Source organism: Oxyura jamaicensis, chromosome 5 (assembly GCF_011077185.1).
Source record: "Oxyura jamaicensis isolate SHBP4307 breed ruddy duck chromosome 5, BPBGC_Ojam_1.0, whole genome shotgun sequence".
Lineage (NCBI taxonomy): Eukaryota > Metazoa > Chordata > Aves > Anseriformes > Anatidae > Oxyura > Oxyura jamaicensis.
The window spans coordinates 47,836,785-47,861,211 of NC_048897.1; the positions used below are offsets into that span (position 1 = coordinate 47,836,785).

The 24,427-nt window shown below is 42.3% G+C and overlaps 1 protein-coding gene across 1 annotated transcript in view; it reads left to right on the forward strand.

Annotated features, from left to right (window-relative positions):
* Positions 1 to 24,427, forward strand: part of KCNH5 (potassium voltage-gated channel subfamily H member 5) — a 167,515-nt gene that overhangs the window by 122,261 nt on the left and 20,827 nt on the right. The window contains exon 10 of the mRNA XM_035328067.1: positions 5,614 to 5,810. Within this exon, the coding sequence (XP_035183958.1) occupies positions 5,614 to 5,810 (197 nt within the window). The remainder of the gene's footprint in view (positions 1 to 5,613; positions 5,811 to 24,427) is intronic.

Below are 24,427 nucleotides of genomic sequence, written 5' to 3' on the forward strand. Positions count from 1 at the left end.
TTAAGGTGATGTAGGCTCTTTTTTAAGTGCTGAATCTCAAAGTATTTTGCAAAATACTCGGATACTGGTCTGAGACCCAGTGAGGTGCAGCTTTGCATTGTGCACTACCCCTAAACACACACATTCCTGGGAATGAGTCCTTTCATAGAGGTTGGGGTTAACACGCATAGCACCATGTAAAATTTAGTCCTACTGATGTGTGTTCAAAGGTGTTATCATCTCTTACTGACAGAATTAAAGGAAATGTTCATTTTTTCACATTATTTTGTAAGTTTAAAATATTTTTGTCTCTATCTGCACCATGGTTAACTATAATAAGAAGCATCAATCTTAATTTAGTGCCAGCTGGTGTGTTATAGATGTGATCTGCAGCCTCCAATGTCAGAAAGATTCCTTCCACTGAATTGAAATGATTTTGAATTAGACCTGCACGCTTCACTGCCAAACCCAGGAGCTCAAAAGTGTTGGCAGCACAAGAAAAGAAAAAATATTTTAAAATAATGTGATCTATTTCTTTTAAATCAGACTAACAGTTTGAAGCAATCTGATTTGCCTTACGAATATTGAAGATGGTGGGAATGGCCATGCTTTCACATTTATTCCCTCAGTTGGGAAGGATGGATATTTATTTTTGTATCAAATCAAAACTGAGGTTTCTAATCATGAGGACATGGGGCTTCTAGAAAAATATGAAGTATTAGGAGACTTTTGCTTCAAGCGTGAGAGATGGGGACCACTAAGCCTTTACTAACAGGAGAATATCTCTACAGATCTTTCCGTCTTCTTGCAGCAGTCCTGAGTGCTGGAAGAAAGGTAAACTTATTTCCAGTTTTTAGGTGCAAATGAGGAAGGTTGCACTGTCTCTAATAATGCAAAGTGCTTTTGCAAGCATGGACTTGAATCTTTGGCACAGTCTCTTGTTATTGTTTCTTTGCTGGGTATTTTGACTATCTTTCAGACGCTAAAAATGCTGTTTTCTCTGCTCATTCTACCCCTTCACATGTTAATCACAGAATCACAGAATCACAGAATTTCTAGGTTGGAAGAGACCTCAAGATCATCGAGTCCAATGTACAGTCAAGCTGGATGTCTGACTGTTGTTAAGTGGTTTTCAAGGGAGTTCTGGCTCCTTGGGATGCCCTAGGGCTGAAGTTTCAGCTAAAACCTCCACAGAGGCAAGGAGCTCTCTCTCTTGGTCTGGTAGGTTGTGCTAACAGGCAGCAGTGATGTCCCAGAGGGCAGGAGACAGCTGGTGAGCTTGCATCACTTCAGACCCCTTCTTTGGGCACAGGCAGCTGGATCAGCTAAATCCACAAATCCAGCCAGCCCAGTAGCCTGTCTCCAAAACTGGGTGATAGCAGATGTGAAGGAGAAAGCAGGAAGATGAAGCAACCACTGTTCTTCAACCCTCCATTAAATTGTGCTTCAAGATCACCCTCACCCGAAGGGAAATTTTTGTGTTTAGTAGCCACAGGTGGGTTTTATTCCACAAATCCCTGCTGTCATTTTGTAAACCTCTGCAACCCTGATGTCCTGTGGCAAGGAGCTGCAGAGCTGGCCTATTTGCCAAACCATTACAGAGCTGTGGGCTGCTGTGAGTAACGGGAGCAGGTTCCTTCCTTGCTTGTTTAGAGATCTACATCAGCCTGAGATAGGTCTGTCTGGCAGGCAGAACTTTCACTGCAGATGTATACACGCAGACAAATGCATTTGTATGAATATATGTACCAGTAGCAACGTAATTATGGCTACAGGGACTTGATATTTGGTTCCTGACCTCCACATCTGTGCATCCTTCATGGCTATTTGTACCTGGGCAAATTAGGTGAACATTTTCTGTGTGTAATACAGTTTTACTGATTCTGCAACAAAATTGTTTTGTACTGCCTCTGTGTTTCATAAGCAACAGAAGATTTAAGTGTATCCTGATGGAAAGCCTACATTATTCATTGTGTCTGGCTTTTGCTGGTGTGACTGATGGGTCTTGGGAGATGTTTTAAAATGGGGGGTAGGGTAGCTGGCCTATTTGCTAAGACTGCACAGAATACATTTTCCAAATTTGCTCCCATCCGCAAGAGCTATCACCTGAAGAAAAAGCCTGGACCCCTTTTATATGTTTTTCTTCCCAGTGCTGTTTTTCACCAGGAGTTCATTCCCTCATTGCCTGCCCAAACCTTCTCCAAAAGCCCTGTCAAGTTATCGTGTCTACTAGGATACTTTTTAGCTGTTTCTTTCCCTTTCTGGAGAAAGATATATATATTTCTTTTCATAGATAAATATAGGTTCTGAGAGATTCTGCTTTACAAGGGTGTTTCCTCTCCGTGAATCCAAGGACTTTTTAATTCCCATTTTGAGCTTCTGGGGAGTTTCATAAGGCCCTTAAGATATCTTCTACCTGAGAGGTCCAACCATGAGCTGCTGTTTCATAAATTGGCAACTCAGTCCATGGTGCAAGGCTGTGGAGAACATCAACGCCCCCAGTTCTGTGTGAGAGAGTTATCCAGAATATAAAATTCAGAATAGTATATAGAAATATAATTATTATATAGTTACATGCTGCGTAATTCTCTCTAAATATTTATATATATACATACACACATGCATGGATCCATATATGTGTTTTTATGTACTGGCATGTATACATAATCCACCTGAAAATTTTTGTCTGTCTTTAGGGTGATACCATTAGAGTTATTTCAGCAAAAATTATGCTCATGACCAACATCGTGCACACATCTTCCTGGTTTCTGTGGTTCTTTTGGTCCCCAGATCCTTCCATCCATGCTCCTGCTACCTTTAAGTCAGCAACATCCACATCCTGACTCTCCTCTTGCCTTTCCTCTGTGTAATTCTTCACACCAATCACAAAGTGTACACAAGAGGCTCTCCCTCTAACTTTACCTGTTTTAGCAATGCTTCAGGCAAGAGCAATGGCACAAGGGGACTTCCCAGAGCTTTGCTTCAGATCAGGAGGAGTATTGGGACTGCTCAGGACTAGGGGCAGTGCAAATTTGGGAGGTAACATGCTGGGGCCTTGACAAATCTCAAGAGAGAGACTTTGAGAAGGCTGTGGGCTACATCAGCCCCAAGTGCCTCTGCATCAGCAGCCCAGCCCCGGGCTGTCCCTGGAGGTGAGTGCACATTGTGCCAGCATGCACTGCAGATGTGCCTCTGAGTGGCTGGGGTTTAAGACCTACCAGGTACATTTTTTTTGTAATTCTAAGTTTTTTTTCTCTTTTTTTTTTTTTTTTTTTTTTTCTAGCTAGTTGCACTGTGTTAAATAAAACTTGAATGAGTAATTACTGCTCTCCACACAGTGAGCTACAGCTCATCCGGACAAAGTATAGTACATTAATCTCTGTATTTATGAGGAAACACGCATTGTTTTGGAGAATCTGGTTGGTTTTGTTTTCATTCAGGACGTTCCTTAGCACATTTATAGCAGGCAAATGAGACTTGGAAGTGTGTGGGGAAACATCAAATTCAAAAAGCCTCGAGTGCTTCCAAGATTTTATACTCGCTGAAGAGAATAAACTGCAAAATAAAGGGAGCTTATGGGCCTCTTACAGTCACCTCCTGTGAATCAATGAGCATTGGCAGCAGACAAAATACCAGCTTTACCTTTTAAGTCGTCTCTTCAAGTAACCATTTCACCATTCAAGCCCGCTGAGTGATGACCCATGAAAGAGCAAAGAGGTTTGGTTTATCTCGACTCAGACTCTTTTAGAGAAACCCAGTATCACTCCTGCCTCACTGAACTGCGGAAGATGAGGAGATCTCAGTTTTATGAATGGTGATTTTATCTGTATGTGACTTGGGTATATTCTGTAGCACAATATCCTACAGAGTTTGAGTCAGCATCCACTGCTTCCAGCTTCTTGGCTTAAATTAGTTATATATTACTTTAAATTTAGAAAGAAAACAAGTGTTTTGCTTGCATTCCAGTGGAAAAATCATACTAGTCCCTGTTACTGAATTCTGTCTTTTTAACTGTAATCTGCAGCTGCTGTAAGCAGGACTCAGTTCCGTCCTGTGTCCACCTCAGAGAGCAAATCCATTAAGCAATTTTTGTGCACTTCAGAAATGGTCTATTTTCTATAAATTATGTAACTGTGCTGAGTATGCCTGTAAACCAGGTTTTGAACTGTGGGTATAGACAAGGACAATTAACAGCAAAGGGGTTCAAATAGTACATTAGATAAATTATATAAATTATATGTTAGCAGGAAATGCTCTGTGATAAGGAGAGTATTTTAAGGCAACTTGTTTTATAAATTTTATCAGCAATATTATGTATTACAGTTAATTTTAATTACATCCAAATATGTGGAATTATTCAAAAGCAATTCAATGAACATGATATACCTTTCTGAGGGATGATTCTGCTGCACAGACTTCTGTTACAAAATGAAAACAAGGAAATGAAGATAAGGACTCACGGATCACATTTTACTCTACATGAGAAATGTTGGTCCTGTTTAACTGAATACGATACAAGGGGCAAAAATAGGGAAATAGTCTCTGACCCCGGAGAGTAATAAGTTGGATAAATTATAACTCCAGCCTGTGTTCCCAAAATAGAGCAGAATTAAATGTTGCTAGTCCTTAAAGGAAGAAGTATGAAAATGAATATTACCTTTTCTATCCCCAAACTATAAAATCTCTAACCTTCACCAAGGGGCTGCTTGAGGTACCCGAAATCAATAAAGATAATACCACTGACCGATTGATTTTCATTTCCTCTTAATAACTACTGAAATAAAGGGCTTGAATATCATTGGGAACTGAAGCAAATGGCGTTCCATGTACCACGCTTCAGAATTTGAGGTGCCAGCCACCTACCACACGTCATGGCCCTCAGCCAGGGCCTCACCTCCTATCTGGTTGTAGCTATTTAAATGTGCAGGTGTCTAAGGGGTCAAACCCTCTTGTAGTCAGCAAATATTTAAATAAATACATAACCATAACCCTCTACTTAAGTTGATGTGTTTGGATTTAGAAACAGGCTTTTGGATCTGCTCAAGATTTAGAGCCAGGTATTTAGAGGTTAAAAGTCTGAGGGAATTTTGGGTGTATTTTCTGAAGGAACGTTGCCTTTCACGCTGAAGTAGAAATGTTTAACCTGTCTTTAAAATGTGATCCTCGGTCCCTGGAAGCTGGCTTTTATACAGCACTGCAAAGCCATGGTGATAAAAAAAAAGAAAAAAAAAAAAAAAAAGGCGTCAGCTTTCAGTGAGAGTGGAGCTCCTATATAATTTAGGAAAGATCCTCAGAAATATTTAGTAACCTGACCATTAGTTAAGTACTTCTAAGTTCAGGAACTTTTGGAAAATCCATTACCAGCATCTTGAGCTACACCAAGACCTTTACAATCTGGCTTTTATGCTTTGTGACACTTCTCAGGGCAGTCTATAAATACATTAAAAACCTGGGGCTATTGCTAAGGATGCTCAGGTACCTCAGATATTTTTAAAACTTTTATTAGTTTTCACAGCTGGGAGCTGATGTTAGCTTAATCAAAAGCATAAGAGAGTTCAGGAAGAAATCATGCATATGCTGAAGAACACCATGTAAGTGTTAACCTTTTAACAAATTTGTGCTGCTGTTTTTCAGGTAAAGGCGATGTGTTTGGTGATATCTTCTGGAAGGAAACAAGCCTGGCCCATGCGTGTGCCAATGTGCGGGCTCTGACATACTGCGATTTACATATTATTAAACGAGAAGCCTTGCTTAAAGTGTTGGACTTTTACACTGCTTTCGCAAACTCATTCTCAAGGAATCTCACACTCACCTGCAATTTGAGAAAACGGGTAAGGCAGCTGCTCTTGTTTTCCCATTTCTTTCACCAAGAGATTTGCACACTCCTGCAGACTTTGCAGTGCTGAACAACGCCCAATTTACTCTTGATGTTTTCAGGTCATTGCAGATTAACTGGCCTTTCAATAAATGTAGCTCTTTGTTAATGATGGCTCAATAAAAGTTAGCCATAGATTTGCAGCCCTGAGAAGCAGCCCTGGCAGGGTGACATGAATTACTCTTTCTTTTCAATTTCTTTGCTGTTTTTTTTTTTCCATCTTTTTACTTTCTGTTACATAATGTATGAGGTTATATGTTACAGTATGAGAGAATCTAGACTCTAGATTCCTCAGAGGTGAGGTTCAGTCTCTCACCTGCCAAGATACAGGTCAGAAGAGAACAGCCTGATGGATCTGCATGGTGCAGACAAACTAAGAGAAATTTATTGATGTTAAATAAATAAAATGTACTCAGCAAAAGTGTTATTTTAATACCTGCTTCTCTCACTTGCATAGTTGAAAATTTTAATATGGCAAGGTTAATAAAGCTTGGTAGCAATTTTACATTCGCAGCTCACTTTTTAAATCCTCCTGCTCATTTTATAATCAATCAGCAATGCTCACTATCCATTAGTCCTTTCAAAGAGCACTCCATCTAAAAATTAATTAGCTATAAGGACGTATCTTGAAAACAGGTTAAGGGATTCTTTAATTCACATTGCGGCTGCAAAATTTAATCTTCATGATGTTTTTTTTAAGATTGATGAGTGTTATATAAATTTCATTTGCATAGGGAAATCTCATAACAATGATTTATAGATTATTGAGCATTAACTGAGATCTCTAGCTGTCTAAACATTTTTCTACAGCTGTACCTAAGGGCATCTCACCTAATAATGTATTGAGGCTACCTCAGTATTTTACAAGATAACTTCAGCCTCTGAAGCAACAGGAATTAAACAGAACTAGAATTTTACTTTTTTGAGTATAGTTTCTCCATGGTCACTGGAGCATCTTACAAATGTTTCTTTCAAAGGAGATTCAATTTTGGGTGCATTCCTTGTGCTCATTAATATACCAAGTATGGCACGAAATACCCTTGGCAAAAAGCAGATGCAACTCTGCCTGTGCAGGAGTCTGAAAGAGCTGAATTATAATCAGGTTTGGTTCCAGCTTGTCAGCTTACCTCTGACTTGAAGCTTGTTAACTCTGCTTCAGACCTGAGGAAGGGCTTTGGGGCTTGAAAGCTCGTTCGGGGTTTCTAGCTTTTTGCTTTGCTGTTGATAAGATGTCCAAGCTGTGACTTCAGCATTTTTCCCTTGCCCCCTTGCCATCTCACCTAACTGTGACAAGCCACCAGCTCCAGTCCCAAGATGACAATTCAGCTGAGGCCTTCCTGAGTGTGATTTCATGGGACAAGACAATGCCACATACGCTGCCAGAATGTATTCTTTCTTTCTTAAAACTATGAACCTGTCACTTCAGCTAGCTTCCTGGGAATCCCCTGCCCCCATTAGCATGACAAGATTGTGCACAGCAAAAAACACATAGATAGCTTTTACTGACAGGGCGATGTGCTGGAGTCCAACTCTACAGTCCATACAATCTAGGAGGTATATGGGGAATAATCACCTGGCTGTTTTTCCATGGATTTTCTTCTCTCCCATGCTTCTTGTTTTGGGCAATTTGGTTTCCTGCAGGGCCCTGGCAGAGAGAGTCACACAGGGGGAAAAACACTCAGGGAGTTCAGATCCCCAGTGCATAGCTCAGTATTAGGTATAGGGATTGTGCCATTCTGTCAGTGATTCAAAGCAAGAGGGATCTGAACATGGCTTCTAAAGAAAGGTAGAATTTTGCAGGAAAAGGCAATGTCAGCTGGGTGCATGTGTTGGCATTAGAGGAGAGTGGATGGGCAGTCGGAGAAAGATCATGTCCATGTGGAACATGCAGAGTGGAATTCATTTCACCAGAAAGTTGGATGATGACATCCAAGCTAATCATGTCACCTTTATAGCCCGTGTGGAGTGGTTCTTCTAGAGGGCAATTGTCTGGTCCCTCTTCAGTGCCTAGTCTGGGATCATCCCCTTTCTGTTGAGTTTTGAGGGAGTCCTTCATTGCTAACTTTTAAATACCTAGGGTACATCAGATGAACTCCACCTATGACATCTCCTACAGTGTTACTCAAGAGCTATTTCAGGAAAGGTCTCCCAGTATCGCAGTAAGTTGTTCTGAGCCAGAGGCTGCTTTGCAGAAATTTTGGGTATTGTTCATAGACACAAAATAGATCATACTACTTTCAACACTGGGGGCACAATCCAAGTCGTGTTACATAAAATTATTTGGGAGGTTGTTTCAAACCTTATATCTGGTGAAAGTATATGTGATTCCTTGTTGGGCTCAGAAGTGTTTGACTGTGAATTCATCTTTTAGGAAAAGCCATGCCATCCAGGACAGTTTCATCAGACAAACAGAAAGCAGTGAGAGCAGGCTGACAGAGCTGCACTGTACAGCAGCAATTTGTGCTGAAGTCACGTAATCTAAATGGAAAGAAAATCATGTCTCCTTTAATTGATTTCAATAGAAATATACTTAACGCTTTTTCTACGTAGTCATCACTTGCAAGGTTTGACATTTAATTATAACAAAAATATGCTCCTTGCTGTTCTGTGCTCAAGAAAATGGCTGTTTGTTCTCACTGTCAAAAATATATAGACAGAGAGAATTGCTCTTTTATCAGGTCTGCTCTTCCAAATATGCATGTGTGCGTGTGGGTGCATACACACACACATATTTGTGTTGCATTGTCCCTCAACAAGCACTTAGATGTAGTCTGTAGACTGTGAAACAATTTAAACGTTCAAAAGGCTAATAAATTAATAATAGTACTGAGCAGGAAAGGTTAGTTCCACATGACAGGGAAGAGAAAGTCACACTGAAGTGGGAAAATAATGTTTTCTCACTCCCGAATAACGTTTAGAGGCTTGGCATGTTGAATGACCTACTTACGGCATCTGCTCAGCATGCTATTATCAACTCTGGATTTTTGTTTTCTTTTTCTGTGCATTAGGTAGCTCAGCCATCACTCTGCATTTATGAGCCCATAAAGTGAGCATGCTTGCTAGCTTTTCAGCCCGCAGTCCTCTCTCCTGCTCAGGGTGACAAAGTGACTTTTAATCTGTAATTGCAAAGTATTGCAGCGTATCTTGTTTCGTGCTCTGAAATCTTTATGGCACATCTAACATCACTAATGTACACTCCAAGGCAGAACCAGGACTTTGAACTTTTTTTTCCAAATAGGGAAAATAATCTGGAAAGTTATTCTATAAAATCACAATGAGATTACATAGCTGCCTCTGAAGACTGGAAGTTATAATGCAGAGTTTGGCATGAGTCTTCAAAGAGTTAATTACTGCCTTCTGATGTTGGAAGAGAATATTAATAATGCCTAATTCATTAAGTGCCTTTCAAGATTTCACACAGCCAGAGTGAGGGCCTCTACAAGTTTAAGCCAATGAGCTTGGCCTATGGAAGGGAAGCCAAGACAGATTTCCAAGAGACTCAAACCCATACAAATATATGTACATTATATTGATGGTCAAAATCAGGAAGGAAAGCCTGCATTGAGCTACCAGGTGTGTTTCCACAGAAAACGTCTTCAGCTGAGATACTTTTAAAGTTGTTTTTTATTTGTTTTTTCCTTTTCTCATCGTTTCTTCCATTTACACCAACTAATGCACCTTCTCCAGCTAACTGCTAGACAACCGCAGTCTGTGGAAGTGCAGGAAAAAATCAAACTGAAATTTCGCCCTTCTGAAATCCAAGCTGAAATTATCATGGGCTTAAGTAAAGTAAGCAGTTTCCCCTCATATGGTCACATATTACTGTGAGCAAAATGAGGTGTGTTAAACGAACCTGGAGCAGCCAGGGAAGGGGACAATTGGCCATAGAGGGTCTCTGGCACATTTGCTCCTGGAAGGTGTGCTAGGAATGAGCCAAGGAAATGTGAAAAGAAACAAGTGCCTTTAAGGCAGTGAAATACCCTCTGGAGAGGTTTAGTTCTCTTCCCAGTGATATTCTTAAAGCCAGGGACAACACTGTGACTGACTGATGTTATCTAATTCCTCCAGCACAGTGTGAAGCTCTGGAGCGAAAAAGCAGTTGAGGCCATCTCACTCTCTTAATACAAATGTCCTGTTTGTCTTTCTATTTCAGGTCAGAATAATTTCTTTTTAAATTGGCTTTCTGTTGTTGCTTGAGGTTTTAATGAATCATGTGTTGTTTCTTGAGTGAATCACACATCATTTCTGTGTCACATAATTTTTGGAAAAGCTTTATTTCAATTTGAATTCTGCGTTCGTGTCTCCTAAAAGTGAAGGTTGTACCAAGGGTCATTCAGGATCCCCTAATTTTGTCACTTCCAAGACTCTTTGGATGGCACGCTACATTAGCGAGTGTCCTGGTGCAGAAGCAATGTCAGAGGCAGAAGGTGTTACTCTGTGCATTGGCCCCTGCTCCTGAAGGTTGCGCTTGTGCTGGTGATCTTGCAGATTTTTGCCAGTTTTGAGCTCTGAAAGCCATTGCTTCGCTCAGAGCTGTCTGCATTTTGCCAGCTGGTGTTCCTGCTCAGTTCTGACTGCTTGGGGGGAATGACTTGCTCACATAGGAAGAGATCAGACCATGGTCCTTGGGTAACTCTGACAGACGGAACTAAGGGGTAACAGTGGAGCAGAGGATGCATGGCACCTCCTGTGCCCCATGTCCATCTGCACTGACAGGTTCATCATCCATTGCCACCCCTTTTTCCACTGTCACTGGGATCTTCCCCCATGTGGGACAGCAGTGGTGACAAAACCTATCTGGGCAAAACAAGTTTGTCTGTCATTACTGCTGAAGAGAAGGAGGAAGAGGAATGTGGTGCTTATGGAGCAGCTGTGACTAGTAATGGAGATCGGCTGGGGGGAGCTCCAGTGGGGTCCTGGGCCCCCATCCTGTGCTGGAGAATGTGCTTACTGCCAGGCCTCATCCACCTTTCACTCCTGGTACTTTTCTTCTCCATGTGGAGCTCATTCCTCTGCTGGTTCAAGCCAGTGGCAAGGGTCCCAGTGAGCTCAGGATCAAGCCGCTGGAAGGGCAGATCCAACAAATCAATTTCTATTACAGCTTATATAGCCAGCAGGCTTTTGGTATGACTGTTAAATCAGAGTTTTGTTTGTAACTCAGTGGCTTGCTCAAGCTTATTGGAAATTAATTTGATCCACTTCTTGATGGCAAAGCATATGGCATGTTTCTTTTCTGTGTCCTTCCGGGAGACTCAAAGCATCTGCAGGCCCTCTTTGGTCTTTTGTTATTTGTATTTTTTATTCTTTTTACGTGAGCGTGTTGTTCCATAAGATGAAGTCCTATAGCTGTAGTTTAGCTGTAGCTACAGTTTAGCATGATCACAGACCAAATAAGTTACACCATCCAAAATCAATACAGTTTCATTTTGTTGGCATCTTAGCAGACCTTGCAGCCTCCATTATGCCCTAAGAAGCTTTCATATAAGACAATTTTCTTTTTATTTATTTTTAATTGTTTGACCTTATTCTGTTCAGTTATCTCCAGATATGCTATTATTCCCTTGCTGTATTTCCTAAAGGACTGTTTCATTGATGTATATTTGGCACCACCTCTGGAGATGTCCAGGTGTGTATTGGATGTGCACAGGACCCAGCGTGGCTCAGCAGTGCACCCAGGTTGCCCCTTGTGCTGCAGAGAAACCCACGTGCTCCCATGGCTGCATGGACACCAGACCTCAGCTTCAGAGTTTTTCTGCTGCTCCTGTCTCCTGCTCTCCCGAGCCATTCCTTGCTCTCCTCTTCAGGGGCTCAAGGATTTGAATTTGAGGCAGTCACAGCGGGGAAGTAAGTCCTTGGAGAGCCATGCATGACTTTGCTAGGTAGAAGAGCAGCGTAACAATTCGAAGAGAAAGCTGTAGCAGTATTAACATCACCCCTCCAGCTGGCATGGGATGGCTGTCCCTGAGCAGAGAGATTGCTGTATAAAAGCTGCCCAGGGATTTGCTCTCTCACTTTTCTTGGTATCTGTGAACCTGACTTCCCTGTGTGCCTCACTATTTTCCCTTTCCTTTTCATCATCTTCCTTTACATCTTTCCTTCATCATCTCCCTTACAGCCCTTGTTTCTGAGTGCAGCCTGGGTCATGCAGACGGGGGGGAATTGGGGGTGTGGGAGCACTGCACCGCTGTGCCCTTCCCTGCAGGCACAGAGGGAGCACAGGGGTTTTCTCTGCATCCTCCCATGGTTGTGACCGTGTTTGTAGATGCTGGGAGAGCAGATGAGAAACCCGAAATCTCTCCTCTCCCTACCACCTCAATGGCGTGGGCATCTTAGCAAGCATTTTAAGTACTTACCTGAAAAATAGGGTACTGTGTATCAGCTGGGGTCTCTGGGATGTCAGGGGTAGTGCAGATTTATGGCACAGCCTGAATTAGTGTATTTTGCCTTCAGACTGAAGGGAGTTGCAGAGATTAACCAATACACTGTCATCTTTAATAGTGTTTCAGAGCCACGTTAATCCCACAAGGTACCAGTAGATCCCTGTTCTATTTTGAATATAATCTCTAAGTTAAATACCTTTCTCTGAGGTCCTGGTTGTGCTTCTGTAAAGAGCAAGAGGCAAAGCCCCACCAACTCTGTTAGAAGTGGGATTGAGCCCAATCCTAATAATCCTTTGGCATTACAGAGGTAGAATTATTTTTTCATGGGCATGCAGCTTCTTCCTCTGTCTAAATCTAAATCAAAATAGCTTTGATCTCATTTGTCAGACCATTATTTTACTGTTGTTTTTTGTTGGGAAATGCAAGGCAATTTAGTATACTTTTCGTTCAAGGATCTTTGAATGGTACAGTACGGCTGCAGAAGAAAATTGTATGTGCTGATGTGCTGCTTTCTGTACAGAGACTCAGCAGCTGTTACACAAGGCACTCTGCTGATTTACCCCAGCTAAATGTGCAGGCATCTCTTCTTCGTGCAGCCAGGGAAATGCAGACGGAGTGATTTATTTGTGTGCGGACAGATCGTTCATCAGGAAATGTCAGGGATGGGCAGCATCCGTAGGAAAACAAAAGTGTAAACTGGCTGCTATGTTAGAGGGAAGATCCAGACTGAGAGTGATTTGCTAATGTGCTCTTTGTGGATTAATACCATTTTCTTGTTTAGAAAGCTGCCATAATTAAGAGACTCTCCTTAGTTCACTCAGAAAGCTTTCTGCAGGCTGTCTGTTAATATTGATTCAGGATAGTGTTGCTTGCACAGGACTTGAATGATGATAAAAATAAATCAAAGGTTTACTATTTTTAATCTTGTAAATATTAAAAAATAAATATTTTGTGTTCACATCCCTTCATTGATTAAATCTGATGCTTCTAATCTCTTCTATCCTCTAAAGAAAGGGAGGGAATGTGCATGGTGCAACAAGAAGCAGCATTGCTGTGTAATTTTCAATTGCTAGTTAGGAAAGTTTTTTTTCATCAGCCCCTCTGAGCTTTGATGTGATGAACATAGGCACAGGAGCTCAGCCCGCAGCAGACGTGAGCTGATCACCATCCCTAAGTGCCCGAGTTTCCCTCGTGGGCTGTTACTTTGCCAGGCTTAGCTCTGCAGCAGGCTCTCTTGGGCAGGTGTCCTAATGAAGCTGCTCTCCCCATGGCTTTGTATGGCTCCCCTGGTGCCTAATATGCCATGAGCCCAGCCATGGGCTGACTGGGAGTATTATATTTGTGGTACTGCTGAGAGTAGCCAGTTTATTCCATGATGCCTTCAGTGTGTCCTGGGAGCTGTTGCTGCTACAGGTAGCCTCTGCAGGTAACCTCTAGCAAGTGGGATTTGCAAAGGAAGTGGGGACAGAGGTCTGTTGTGATACCTCACACACCCTTCAAACAGCTCACCCAAACTAATGGATTTCTTCTTGTGTGAGTTGCTGAGCTTAATTGCCACATAGATCTACAACTTCTCCAACACAACAACTGCAGAAAAAGGATGAAGTGCTGAGATGTTGAACCCCAAGTTCTCTGGTGGCTTCCATCGTTGCTTGCTGGAGCTGACTGCCAGATGTTTCAGTAACTCAGCATGACTTTCAAATATAAAAATGAGTGTCTGCACCTGAATTCTCACTCCCTCAAATCTTTCTTCCACAAATCTGCGGATGCCAGCTGCAAAGCACCCAAAACCATAGCTGGGGAGAGAGAACCTCTGCCAGTTCATTGGGGTCATATGAATGCATGCCCATAAGCTTCACAGGGAGCAGGCAGAGCTTTAGCGCTCACCCAAGAGGGAGTTTTCTCTCCTAACCCAAAAAGGGATTAGGTTTGTCCAGTCTAGAAATAACAGCAATGATGTCACAGCTGTTTTGCACCGGAGATAGCACTTACTTTATTTTTGACTCCCCTTCTCCAAACAGGTTTTTGTCTTGGCTTGCACAAAAAGGCTCCCCATGAAGCCCCTGAAATGCTGTGAAATGCTAAATAAAACTCCCTGCATAAGGTCTTTCATTTCTGTGCAATTGTAAATCCATCCATCTATTGTTTTTCGGCAAGCACTTCACAAATGCGATAATACCCAAACATGCTGGCTCAGCATGTGATAATCATTGCAGTACTGCAATTCCTAGATTTACCTTGCTTTGAGTGCTATTCTGGGGCTACCTTCGGCAAGGAAACTTTGCCTGTAGGTAAGAGTTAAATTGTACACAGAGGGCAAGAGGAACTTGGTGGAGAATTATGAATCCCACTTGTTTCAGTTAAAAATAACCCCCAGCCTGTCACTTCCAACTTAATGATAGTTGATTGACTTTGCATTTTCTAATTGTCAGCCAGTCGCTGTGATTAGCAAGCTGCCTTGGTTTAGGTCTTGTGAAAAGGAAGTCTGGAAGAGCGATTTTTTGAGGAGCTGATTTACATATGCGCCAGAGGTGGGAATGGTTGTCAGTAGGGACAGGGGTGTTCTGGGAAGAACCTGAAATAAGCCGAGTCCCCTGTTATTGCACTTCCAAGCAATTTGCTGAAAGGCAAAAAAAAAATCAGCGCATTTAGGAAAGAATACTTACTAATCCATGTTTTTTCCTCCTATTTTTACTTTTCAGTTTCTGCAGCCCCTGGTCTTAATTTGCTTCCCTTCTTAAAGGTAACAAAACAGAATACAGTTTTTGGATGTAAGATACTGTTAGAGCATAGCATACTCAGTGATTAAAGTCTTTGTTTCTTTTAACTCCATTAATTAAACTGTCAGTGATCTTTTGAACTTTGGGCCACCCCTTTGGACTTTCAGCTGATGGTTAGATTGTTTTATTGGTATTTTGCAGAAGACGTTTCAGCTGATGGAAAGATTTTGTATAGAGCTTCCTACCTAAATATTTCTATTGGTCTACTGAATATCTGGGGCAGGCAGCTTACCTCTCTGCATTCTCTGAATACCCAGCCCTCTTGGAAACAGTCTGTTGGCCTCCAATTTGTATTTTTATGGAGGATGCTCCTGTTCCCACAGGAGTAGGCTTTGGCTTTGTCTGACAGCTCCGAAGACTTTCTAAGTGGGTTATTTCTTTTGGTCAGCTGAAGTGTAGCATTTTTATCAAGATAAGCTTTGCTTTTTCATTTGTACCGATCACTTGCCCCTTGGTGCATGGGCATCCAGGTTTCCTTCTCCATGTTCCTTATCAGAGCATCCTGGCTTCTCAGCACTTCATTTCTAGGTCTAGCCCACCATTTTCACTGATTCTGCCTTCCTTGACTTCTGCCATTGTAATGAATTTCCATCTCCATCATGTGTCTAAGGCAAATCCATTTTTAAATGGAACAGTTGTTGGTAGTTCAGAGCAGCTCAATTATGAATGACCTCCATCCTTCTCCCAGGCTGTATTAGCCCTCGTGCCAAAGGCTGCAATAGAAAGGTAAATGGAGGATCTGAATCATGCATGCTTTTCATGTGTTATTAATTGTCCCTGTTTCCATTTATAAAAAGACTTAGCCAATAACTTCAAGATGTTCTACAAAAGTATATGAATAATAATTTACAAGCACAACCCAGCCATGCATTCATATACCAAACAGATGCCTGGCTGATCAACGTGAACCATAAAGCTGTAATTTAAAGCATTTGTTTGAACCAAGTGTGAACCAAGGCACCATTTGCCCTGTGGTCCATCAGTAACGTGTCCCTGTGAAGAGCTTCCTCTCAGACCAGTTGTGCTCAAATTCAGTCCAACGTGTCAGACAGCTGCTAATAGGTAAGGACTCTGCTGAGACAGAGATTGACCTTGTAAAATCCCCAACAGCTTCATTTAACCTTGTTAACCTGCTTCTGGGCAGATGCTTGTGTCCCATGGATCAGCCCTGCCCCATGGGTAGAACATCTGGCACAGCTGCACATCTGTAGGCATCCTCCAGCACCTAAGGGCAGGTGCCAGACCCTAGTGAGAAGGTTCTGCCTCCTAGTGGTGTCTGAGCAAGATCTTCCTGGAAGAAGGTGACTGAAGAACTGGTGTCTAGTCTGGAAGGTTAGGGGATAGCTGCATTTTTCAGGTGCCAGAGAAATATCAACTCAGAGGAAAACAGAGGATGCTTTAGCCAAGGTCCCAGGGGTCACAAGGAGCGCTGGGAAATGAATGCAGCATCTGAGATGAAAAGGTAACAGAGCCAGAGATCTGTACTTCTGTCTGGTGTCGCTCCGCGTCATTGCAGCAGCATTTATCGTGTAGCAGCTGGTGTTTTGCTAATTGTGTGTGCACAGGGAGTGGTAGAAAGGATACAAACAGTGTGTAAACAGGGTGCAGCATAGTCACTAATGGGGAACTACAGAATCATCAATGTTATTGATTGCAAAGACCTGTTATTTGTCCAAGTACATACAGTTGTCTTTTTTTTTTTTTTTTTTTTTTTTTTTTGCTAGTCCCAGGCAGGGATAGGGGACAAATCAACTGGACTGACTCCAATTTTACAGGAGGAGGTCATTTCTGATCACTTTTAAAGCCAGATTTGCCAAAGTATACAATACTGAGGATTATAAACTAATTTGTTTGGGTCTGGAGCAATGAGATAAGCTAAGGCTGCAAAAACAGCAGGCTCAGCCCCTAAGGAGCATCCTGTGTTAGTACCTCAATGCATGGATAGGAGTGTAAAACAGTGTTGATGAGCTTTGCAGAGATCCCCATCTAAAAAAGAGGCAGCGACTGTGATGTTGATATTAGGGAAGATCACCAAGAATCACACGAAGAAATTTGAAGGAACTTTTCCCTGAGAATAAGCTAAATGCTGGGACACAATAGAATGATACCCACAAGTAGGATATAGCCAGATCACTAAAATCCTCCCCAGCAGAGCCTTAGCTTACTGACATGAAAGCCCAGGGATTGATTTAATGCAGTCAGCATGTAAATGGGAAGGAAATGGCTCTTCACCACACCATCTGTTTATCCCATCCCCATACCCCCAGTAGTTAACTATTTGTGCTATCTCTTCCTCTTGTTGATAATGCTCAGAAATAAATACAAAGCTCATAAGAGTCACCACTTGTGTTCCTCAGTCACATCTTCTGAGGTTAGAAGTGGTCCCTTTGGGGATAGTCGGAGCACTCAGTCCTCCCTGGGTGTTTGTCATGTAGGCAACCTGCTGGGTTTGCCTGCAAGAAGCTCTGATATGACTGTCATCAGCAACTTCATTTCTGTGCAAACAGCCTTCGGGGAACAGGACACTTCTCTGTGTGTTGAGGTTTGTCATGGCCACCGTGGTATTTCTGTGCTGTTGGAGGCACCTCTCTAGTTGGTGGATAGCTCTCCTCCAGGCTCTTCTAGCTGTGGGTGGTTCCCCTGGGCTTTCTGCTCCAGAAAGAGCTGTTCAGATTCAGGTACCAGGAAACATTACCGATATCATTGAAATGGAGGCTTTGCTCTTTAAAAAGTTTTTGCTTGATTATGCCATAAATTGAAGGCCCCTGTCTGCTGATTATTACAGATGTCTCTGAAAATCTGTTTCCCTTAATCTCGTGAGCTAAAACACTTTCAGTGGCAGCTGAACACCAACCACTTTTGGCTAAAAGATTTTATCCTTGGTATAGGCTGCACATCCTCCTCACAGAATATTTCTTCTTGGCTGGATACTCTTCAATGTTTGTGTGCTTATGTCTTGGGTCTTTTTTTCTCCCCAAAAGGTTCCTCCCCACTGAAGCACTGTCTGGGAGCATATTAAAGGCAATTATGGCATGTTTCAACAACCAGCACTCCTTACTCACACGCTGCCGATAGAGAGCTCTCAGCTGGGAAAATTTTAGCTCTTGCTGAGTGAGATGTTTCACTTGAAGAATCCCAGGGATACTTGTTAAGGTTATTTCAGAGAGCATTTTGTAGTTAAACGAGGTAGATATTAAAAGTTTAAATAACCTTTTGGTCTTTTTTTTTTTTTTTTCTGTTAAATTGAGATTTCTCAGTGGCTTAACTGAGTCATTTTGTGTCTGTTATGCAGTGGGCTGACCCTGTCTTTCAGTTAGTGAATGATCTGCCAGAGGTGTTCATCTTTGCTGAGTCTTGATTTCAGCTTAAAAGAATTGCCAGGTCACACTGGCAGTGCATTTTGTTTTGTTCTGGCATCTCTGAACAGAGAAGCAGAAGAATGGGCTGGTGAATTGCCCAACTCATTCTCCCTTGCAGTGTCCCTGTGGCTTCATTTACAGGGTGTTCCATGGGAGAGGTCAGCATGGGGATATGTCCAGCAATCATTTGAGCTTGGGCTTCATCCAAAAGATCTGTGGAAAGGGGGTAAGCACTGGCACCACTTACCTTCCACTACCCAACAGCTAGACTTGGTTGACTGGCAGATTCAGTCACCTCTGGTAGAGCAATAGGCTGTATTTATGGGTCAAGAAGGAAAAAAAAGAAACGTCTGCCTGTCTGAAAGCAGAACCACCATGAGGTTTGGACCTGAAAGCAGATTAGAGCAGATCTGCACCAAAGCTAATTTATCCTGCTCTTCTGTAGGACGGATACTATTATGCTACACCAGGGATCTTTGTACCCTTCTCTGTTGTGTGTCATAGAGTTACTCTCCATTCAATCCTACAGGTGTTTAAAAGATCAGGTCCTTGACTGGGTTCTAGAAGCAAAACAGAAACAAGAAAATGATTGCCCATCTACCAGCCTAAATCTGCTCCACTCAAGAATATTACCATGTCTGTGAATTAGCTCGAATCTGGAATCAGTGACTCTCCCCACAAAACTACTATTAGTATTATTTTTACTATTAGAATAGTCTCCACTATTGGATCTGGCTCAGGTGAGGAATGTCTAACAGTGACAAAGCAACAACTTTGATGTCTCTGTTTCATAATATGGATAGATGCAATAAGGTCTGATGCCCTGGCTTTTTGAGGTACAAAGGCTTCCCATTGTCCTTTTCATTTGGGTCTGTTGTTCGTATGTTCTGCCCTTTAAAATTGTTTCTTAATTTCTGACTCATCATTTCCAAACAAAACTGATGGTGTTCTACAATGCATGCCATTGGAAATACATTGTTTTAATTGAAGCTCCCACTGTAAAAGCTTTTCAATAAATTAACAAAACCTTGAGAATGATGAAGTGAATGGATAGGGCAGCTAGTAGTACATTCTCTATAAAACCAAAGTTTCTGAAAGCCAATTAGAATGTCTTCACTGTCAGAAATAAGGCTGATAGGGAGGGATGGTTTGGTTTTTTAGACCAATTGGTATAGCTGGAAAAATCTACAAGCTTTCAGTTGCAAATCCCCTTTTCAGGTCTGAAGACTTCAGATTAAATTTCAGGCGCTTTCTAGTCTGTTAAAGTAATATTTAGAGGAAAAAAATAATGATTGCAATTAATTTAAATTTCCACTTAAAGTGGAAGGAAGCAGTTGTAGTTCTTTTGCTGATGCATTACGTTATGAATGGAGAGTCTACTTAGGCATTTATTGAGACTGGTCTTCAGACAGAAACCAGTAAAAGGCAAAAACACAGAGAAAAGGATACGAATTCTGCAAATTCGATGGACTTATATTCTGTATAGCTTTGTGCTATTCCTAATATGCAGGAATACTGGGTCTGTCACAAGTAAGGCTGGCCAGAAGCCAAACATGAAGATTTTGACATTTTTCATTGTAATAGAAGCAAGACCTTCAGAAAACGTTCAGTAAAGAAACAGATAATGCTGCCCGCCCCCCTTCCTGCTTCCAACACAAAGCTGAATGGCAGTAAAGTTGTCCTGGACTGGATTTAACTGCAATTAAAGTTAACCCCTTCCAACCCTCAGCTATTTGAAATCTAGGTTTGTATTTCCCAAATTGGGCAGTAATGAAAAAAAATAATATAACAATAGACTTTCATTTAGTTTCAATATTGACCATATGGACCCTTATATTTGTTTAATATTTTTGAAACATGGATTTTCCTACTATGGGGGCTCTGGGTTGCAAACCTTTGCTCCATTCCTCTCACGTCCACCAAGGAGTTCAATGACCCTGAGCAAGTGATATGACCGCTCTGTGCCCTGGTTTTGGCATCTGGCAAAAGACAGAGCAACACGAATCCTCTCCCATATAGGGAAAGAAGAGTGGTGAATTAGTACTGCATATTATTATTGATGATTGATTTTCTGTTCCAAGCTAAATCAGGCTGAAGAGCAGCTTGAAAAGACTTTTGGCACTTTTCCCCATCCCAGAGAGCACCATTTCTGCAGTCTGCCCCGAGCTCAAACCACCCTGCTGTCATCCAAGGCTTTGAACTATCTTTCCCTGTTTATGCTCAGAAGTGTATCACTCTTAGGAGATACTGTGCTGGGCAAAGGGAAAGCTGCTTTCTTTGAGGAGTTTCTTTCCGTGATCATCACTAATAAAATGCACAGACCATAACTCATCTGCAGCACAGCAAAGCCTGGATCAATTGACAGTGCTGCATGCTGACGTTTCACTAGGTCGTTGCCAATAGCAGGTATTGATCCAGTGGCCAGTGTAAGTTTGTGAGGACCAGGTCTGCCTGATCTAGTTGGAAGCTGTCCTCTTGAAGAGGCACTGTCTGCCGGTGAGCACATCGCCCCACAGCCAGGCTGGGAGGCAATGGGAAGCTCCCTTCAACTCCTGGGCCCTGGGGCTCCTACTGGTGATGTGCTGGGAGGATGAGTGGTAGCAAGGTGGTCGTGGTGCTCCACTGGGTGATATGTCACCACTTATTTACATCAATGTGGAGTCCAAGAAATTGTGGGAGGGTTTTGGTGTGGAGCAGTCTTTGCTGTGGATCTCCTCTAGATCCAGTGGAAGAGCTAAGCACTAAGTCTGCTGTATTTTATACAGAAAATGAACTAGGTCCAGATTCAATAAAATATTTCAGCTCTTTAGAATTTAGTCTTCGTACTGAGTTCAGGCTAAGATTTAAGGTCCTGGAAAGGAATTAGGAGGCTAAAGCAGGGTTTCATTGCCCCCCTGTTGTGATGAGAACCCCATAGAAGGGATTATGCCTCTTTGGATCATAATCACAGGTAAGTCTCTTCAGAGGCAGCACAGACCCATATTCCTGTCTGCAACGGACTCACCCTAAAATAGGCCTGCAGTAGGTCCTAGTTGAAACATGCTTTAATGCATAAATAAAGCAGTCTTGCTGGTTCATTAAGATAACTTTCTGTATGTGGAAGAGGCATTTTGCTGTCTTTGGAGGAATAGATCTGAGTCTGGCTGTTCTGCAACATGCTAAGACATCTGCTGTTTGGTTACAGCAATGAAAACAGAAAACAGTGAGGGCAAAGCAAGAAAAAAGAAAAAAAAAAAAAGTGGTTAGTTTCTATTCCAGCACCTTGTTTAAAACCTGTGGCAAAGCTGCCCACATCCAAAGGTGCTCAGTGCCCTTCTTCAGCATTCTTTTCCTAGCAGGAGAACAGAACCCAGCAGGCATCAGATACAGCAACTGTGCCTGCAGCAGCAGAAAATCCATGCATTGTTTTCCCCCCAGCGTGCAAAGAAAGGGGGGCCTCTGTAAGTGCCAAACGTATGGACAGAAGGTGCTTGGGTTCTGGGTGACTTGATAGGCTCCTGATCCAGGAGGCTTACCTGTTCTCAGCAAGTGCTCTTGTGCAGGGTGTAAATGTATGTGGTTGTGCAAACAGAATAAGGAGCTTTGATGCGTCTTTTGGAAATCTGACTCCTTAGCCTCAACGCTCAGCATACACTTAGTTAAATCACGTCATTTTGCAGAATGAGTGCCCATCACTCAAGCTGTGTGACTTGCCTGATCTTTCCTTGCTAAGCAGGTGTCAGTGCTACCCTGAATCAAGGTCTGATATATATATTGGGGCATTGGAAAGGCCCTCATGTACCACTGCACATTTGTTGTGCGCTGCTGTAGATGCCTCAGCACAGCAGACTTAAGCTCTTCTTCTTGAACTGAAATCCTAGGAACACCAATATCTATTTTTTATGGCTTCTCTTGTTAATGAAGTGCCTCAGTTTCGGCAATAAACCAAAGAATTGGCCCCTCTCTGTTACCAGCTATGAATTCTAGTCTCTTGGTTGTAAATAGTTAGCCGTGATATAGGGATTTCCAATTAACTGCAGAAATGATGGCAGTATCATTATCCTCTCTTATGCCAGGAGGGATGGATACACAAAGTGACAGTGTGATTTGCACAAGACCTCCCACTTGGCCAAAGGCCGGACCAGCGGAATAATCCATTCTCCCGAATCCCAGTCTGGTGCTGTATGTGTCGGGCCATGATGTTCTTGGGAGGTGACGAATGGGACTTGGATCTCTTCCTGCTTCTCTCCTCTTTCTTCTTCAATCCAGACTTGTGAAGTAAAGCAGGATGACTTCAGATCCATGTGAAATAGATGGGGTGAACTCTCAACCACTCTCTTTTTAATATGCATGCTTGTTCGCAAATGCAGATCAGCCTAATTGACTGTCAGCATGCACAGATGTCCCTCTGCAAGAGTAGTTGGGTGCCGTGCAAATTGATTGCGAACACAAAATGGAACCAGATTAAAATTTGACCTGCAGTGTTCAATTTCTAAAGCACGAAGCAAGCAGTAGCGAGGGGTTGGAAGTTGTGGGCTCTGGGAAATGTCTCTCCCTTGCTACATGCCCAGCTTTTTTTTTTTTTTTTTTTTTTTTTCAGATGAGCAGCTTGGGGAACACAGATCTATATTAAATAATGATGAAAGGATCAACCTTTTTCTTGCCAGTAAAATGTGATTAAATTTCCCTTGAAAGGGCTTTTTCAGCTTCACAGAAATAATTCTTCTTGCCCTGAAATGACATCACTTTGTCATTTGTATTGGAAATATTCACCTGTCTTACAAGTCAATTCAGTAATCAATTAGGAGGAAACTACATGAATACAGTTTCTCCATAGGAAAATTAAAATGTGCTTGGTAGCAAGCTTTTGCTTTTGCATGCTACAGTATCTGTGAAGTCAAGATCAGTAGAAATTTGCAGAAGGGTTATTATTTACTGTTTCTTTCAAGCAGCTAGCAGACCAACCTACAGAAATCTTCTTTTCCTCCAAAATCCAGCATGAAAGACTGTTTAGTGAAACATTCCTATCCCAGAGATTAACTAATTGCTCAGCAGTCAGTCACTTTCACTGCACAGCCAAGGACAGTGATTCCTCTCCCACATGCAGATGGAGCAGTGGTTTAACAAAAAGCAGTTCCTGGGACAGGAGGATTAAGGAGAATTTACTGCAGAGCAATTAAAACTGTTGTTAGAGCAATTTGTTTTTGAGGCTGAATTTCACATCAAAGTAAAGCTATCTGTCTGAGGAGTGTATAGAGCAGAACAATAAAGCCATCATTTCAGGCCATCCATTCTGCAGCCTCAGTTGGAGTGCAGATTAATAAAGTGAGCTAGGAGGACAGGGAGATTTACAGGAGTAAATTAGGTGAAGCATCCTAAATGCAGTTTACATTTGGAAAGAGGTGTTCTGGCTTTGATCTCTGCTTGCTCTCGCTTATTCCAGCTTCTGCTCCCCTCCCTTTCTGCCAGATTTCTCATAACTGTCAGCCTTAGCATAGAGTTTCTGACCATGCTTCTTGGTTGCAGAGACTCTGGCCATTACAGGACACCATGGTCAGAGGCTGCTCTCACATACAAACCATACCCAAAATCTGTTAATGGAAGATGGGTTGGTGCCAGTGCTCTTTGCTGGCTTTTTGCTGGTGTTAGCTGGTCTTGCTGGCTCAGTCTTCCCATCGGGGCTGTCTGCTCAAACCTCCTTGCTTTGCCTTGACCTAGGAGGAGGCATTGCTCCAAAGTCTCCCCTGGTGTTATGAGCCAAAAATCCATCTTGTGGGCAATGCTGCCATTGACCTCTCCATTTTGGAAAGGTAGGAAGCCTGCAATGAAATAGATTTTCAAGGCAGAGAACCAGACCAGAAAGTAGATCCACCCACGGTGTGTTCCAGCAGTTTTTACATCCTGTCCAAAGGAAGGGTTGAATTAACACTGGCTGTTCAGACTTCTCTGGCTTGATCTGAGGCTCGCAGGCCAGACTGTCAGATGAAGGACAAATACAGAAGGCCCATGGTCTTCTATCACACAGAGCTGCATTTCGCAGCTCTGCTAGCCCAGGGGTCCAGTTTCTGTCGAATT